The sequence below is a fragment of the Bison bison genome, unplaced genomic scaffold (assembly GCF_000754665.1).
Source record: "Bison bison bison isolate TAMUID 2011002044 unplaced genomic scaffold, Bison_UMD1.0 scf7180017864366, whole genome shotgun sequence".
NCBI lineage: Eukaryota > Metazoa > Chordata > Mammalia > Artiodactyla > Bovidae > Bison > Bison bison.
The window spans coordinates 4,641,586-4,644,830 of NW_011494938.1; the positions used below are offsets into that span (position 1 = coordinate 4,641,586).

General features: G+C 36.9%; 1 protein-coding gene across 1 annotated transcript in view; it reads left to right on the forward strand.

Moving 5' to 3' along the window:
• Nucleotides 1-3,245, forward strand: part of LOC104999973 (glycerol kinase-like) — a 79,239-nt gene that overhangs the window by 38,109 nt on the left and 37,885 nt on the right. The window contains exon 8 of the mRNA XM_010855604.1: nucleotides 1,486-1,623. Coding sequence (XP_010853906.1) covers nucleotides 1,486-1,623 — 138 coding nt within the window. The remainder of the gene's footprint in view (nucleotides 1-1,485; nucleotides 1,624-3,245) is intronic.

A 3,245-nucleotide genomic window follows, 5' to 3' on the forward strand; every position in this document is an offset into this window, starting at 1 on the left:
TTTCAAATGTGTCAGCTCTTTGCATCAGGTGACCAAAGGATTGGAGTTTCAGCTTCAACATCAGTCCTACCAATGAACACCCAGGACTGATCTCCTTTAAGATGAACTGGTTGGATCTCCTTGCAGTCCAAGGGACTCTCAAGAGTCTTCTCCAACACCACAGTTCAAAAGCATCAATTCTTCAGTGCTCAGCTTTCCTTATAGTCCAACTTTCACATCCACACATGACTACTGGAAAAACCATAGCTTTGACTAGACAGACATATGTTGGCAAAGTAATGTCTCTGCTTTTTAATATGCTACCTTTCTCTTTGGTTTGTGGGATGACCCTTGGTCCCTCAAATGAAAGAAGCATATGTTATTTCTATTATTTCTAAAGCCCATATGTCATTTCTATTATAATTTTTGAGCATGGATCTTTTCACAGTAAACTGTGAGCTAAGATTCTTAACTTACAAGGTTGCATTACAGTGTTAAATAGAGATTTTTTACTACGCATATCCATGGGAGGTGAGAAGGAAAAAGGATCACTTCCTGCAGTTAGATGAGGTGCTAAATGAGAATGGGGATTGAGAAGGAAAAGATAGTTGCCTTATTTTGATGTATTTTTTAAATCACTTTCACCAGCCCTTCTAAATATAGTGTTTAATATGCTAACTAAAATGAATTGTACTGGATCCATTCTCAAGGAAACCTGTGTTTCATTTTTACCCTCTATCCTTTATTCAGTTAACCTTCCCTTTGTTGAATGTATTTGTGGAATTTATGCAAACTCAATCTTTATATATACACACACACACTATTTAAATTAATTGAAGTAACACTGGTTTGTAAAATCATATAAGTTTCATGTGTACAACACTGTATTTCAACTGGCAACTACTTTCTTAAATAGAATAACTTTGGGTTGCTTTCATCTGGCGTGTCTTTGAGCTCTATTGTCCACCAATTTTATGTTATTTGAATATGTATGTGTGTTTGACTATGTATTTATTATATTTTTAGCACACAAATATATTGTTTTTGTTAAGTCTTATCTATCTTAAAACAATCTTCTGATTGTGGTCATTAGTTTATGAACTGATAAACTTGCACTCTCTGATTTTTAATAGTTTTAAATATTAATTTCACTGAATATAAAATAAAAGGCAGGGTTTTGGACTAGGTTCTGTGTGTAATACTAACTTATCACAAATGTTAACATCTGTGGCTGAGCTATCTAGGTTTCAGGGCATGTGTCATTTAATTTTCTCTTTATCTGGCTACATGGATGCTCTTTGAACTGCAAACATATCCCTCTGATTTTTGTTCACGAACATGCTTTCCTGTGCCACGAGATAGGAAAAGTGTTTTTTATCCATAATACTTTGAGATTGCCTTTAGGGTCATTGCATATTTTGTAATTTGTTGACCTTTTTGATTTGGTGTTTTATTTTAAGCTGTTATGAGTTTCATTTGCTGGCTGAATGTCATAACTGTGTTTAGTCCAAGACAGGCCTTCCACTTAGCACTTATTTCAGTGCAGTGAAGCTTCGTTGGCTCCTTGACAATGTGAGAAAAGTTCAAAAGGCCGTTGAAGAAGATAGAGCTCTTTTTGGGACCATTGATTCATGGCTTATTTGGGTATGTTTAAAAATCATGTATGTATGGAAAACATTTTTAAATTGCTTATCTTTTTTCTATGGAGAGTTTCAAACTTTTTAGTTGGCAACATCATTAAGAAAAGCCACTCAAGAAATAGCAGAAAATTTCAGCTGCCATTTGAGAGGCATTTTTGGCTACTTCCTTTTGATTTTTTTCTTGCCTTGTTTCAGTAAAAATGAAGGATGATTGCCAAAACCATATCTCATGTCTGTTACCTTTAGCATAACTAATTTAGGTAATTATCAAGTAGTAAATTTCAGTTGCCTGTATCCCTTGCCTATTATTCACTCCTTTGGTACATGCAGAGGACTGGCTCTAGGACCCACCAGAGATAGTTAGCAGTCTGTATTTACAGATTGTATAATACTATAGTTTTTATTTTAAAAATCTACATATAAGCACGCCAGCACAGTTTGAACCTGTGTTGTACAAGGGTTAACTGTACTTCTTTTCCACTAGCCATTTCTTAGAAGAAATTATCTCTTCTATTTTCTACTATTTAACATGGTAATACACCTGGGACTACTTTTTAGCATTTGCTTTCAACATAACATAGCTGTCTATTACTCAATTAGGCCACGATATGAAAAATCATAGTGGAAATTTCTGTTATATAATCTTCCCTAAACTGAACATGAATGAGTAGAAACAAACATTTCCCAGATACATACATATCTTCTCTTCCCTCCCTCTCCTTATCTCCCTGCCTTTCTTATTCTCAGTTATTTTCAAGGGTATTTTCAAATACACCCAAAACATGGAGGGAATAGTGCCATGAACCTCTAGAATAATGAGTCAGCTACAGTCATTGGCTATGGCCAAACTTGTTCCCACTATACTCACTCCTTCTCCCCATGGATAATTTTAAAACAAATCCCAGACATATAATTTCATTTGCAAACACTTCTGTAAGCGTGGGATTATTATTTTTTTCAACATTCAGGGAAACGTTAAAGGAACATTGCCCCTCTTGTCACTTGCCAGATCCACAGAACAGATCAGACAAAACCCTCTATCAGGAAGTGGCGCCTTCCCCAGCCCTCCCTGTCTTGGCCAGGGCACGCTCTGCTTTGTGTTCATGGCCAACAGCTTTCATATGTTTTAGTCACAGTTGAAATAATTCGGACAATAGTTCTCACCATTGCCTAGAGCCAGAGTAAGGCAGTATGTTGAACTGTGAGCTGCAGGACACTCAAGGGAGCACACTGAGCTGTCCCCTTCCTCCCCTGTTCCCACATGATGCCATTGCTGCACTTGTGTTCCTTTCTTACTTCTCACTGCTTCTACATAAAAGAAAGCAGCAGTCCTTGTAGTTCAGGTACAAGGGTATTAACATTAGAGAGTTTAAAGCTCTGCTTTCAGGATAGGTGCTTGGATCAGTGCAGTGCAGCCCGGTGAGAATTGTTACTTCAAAACTGGCACACACGCACACACACACACATGCACACATACAACAAGAACAGGAGCAACACAGGTCAATAACATCCCAAGAGGTAAGCACATCAAATTTAATAAGACTCTGCATCTTCCAAAGATAAGAGGATGAAAGCAAAACTGATTTTTTTTGTTTTCGTTAACCATCAACTAGAACTGCTGTCTAC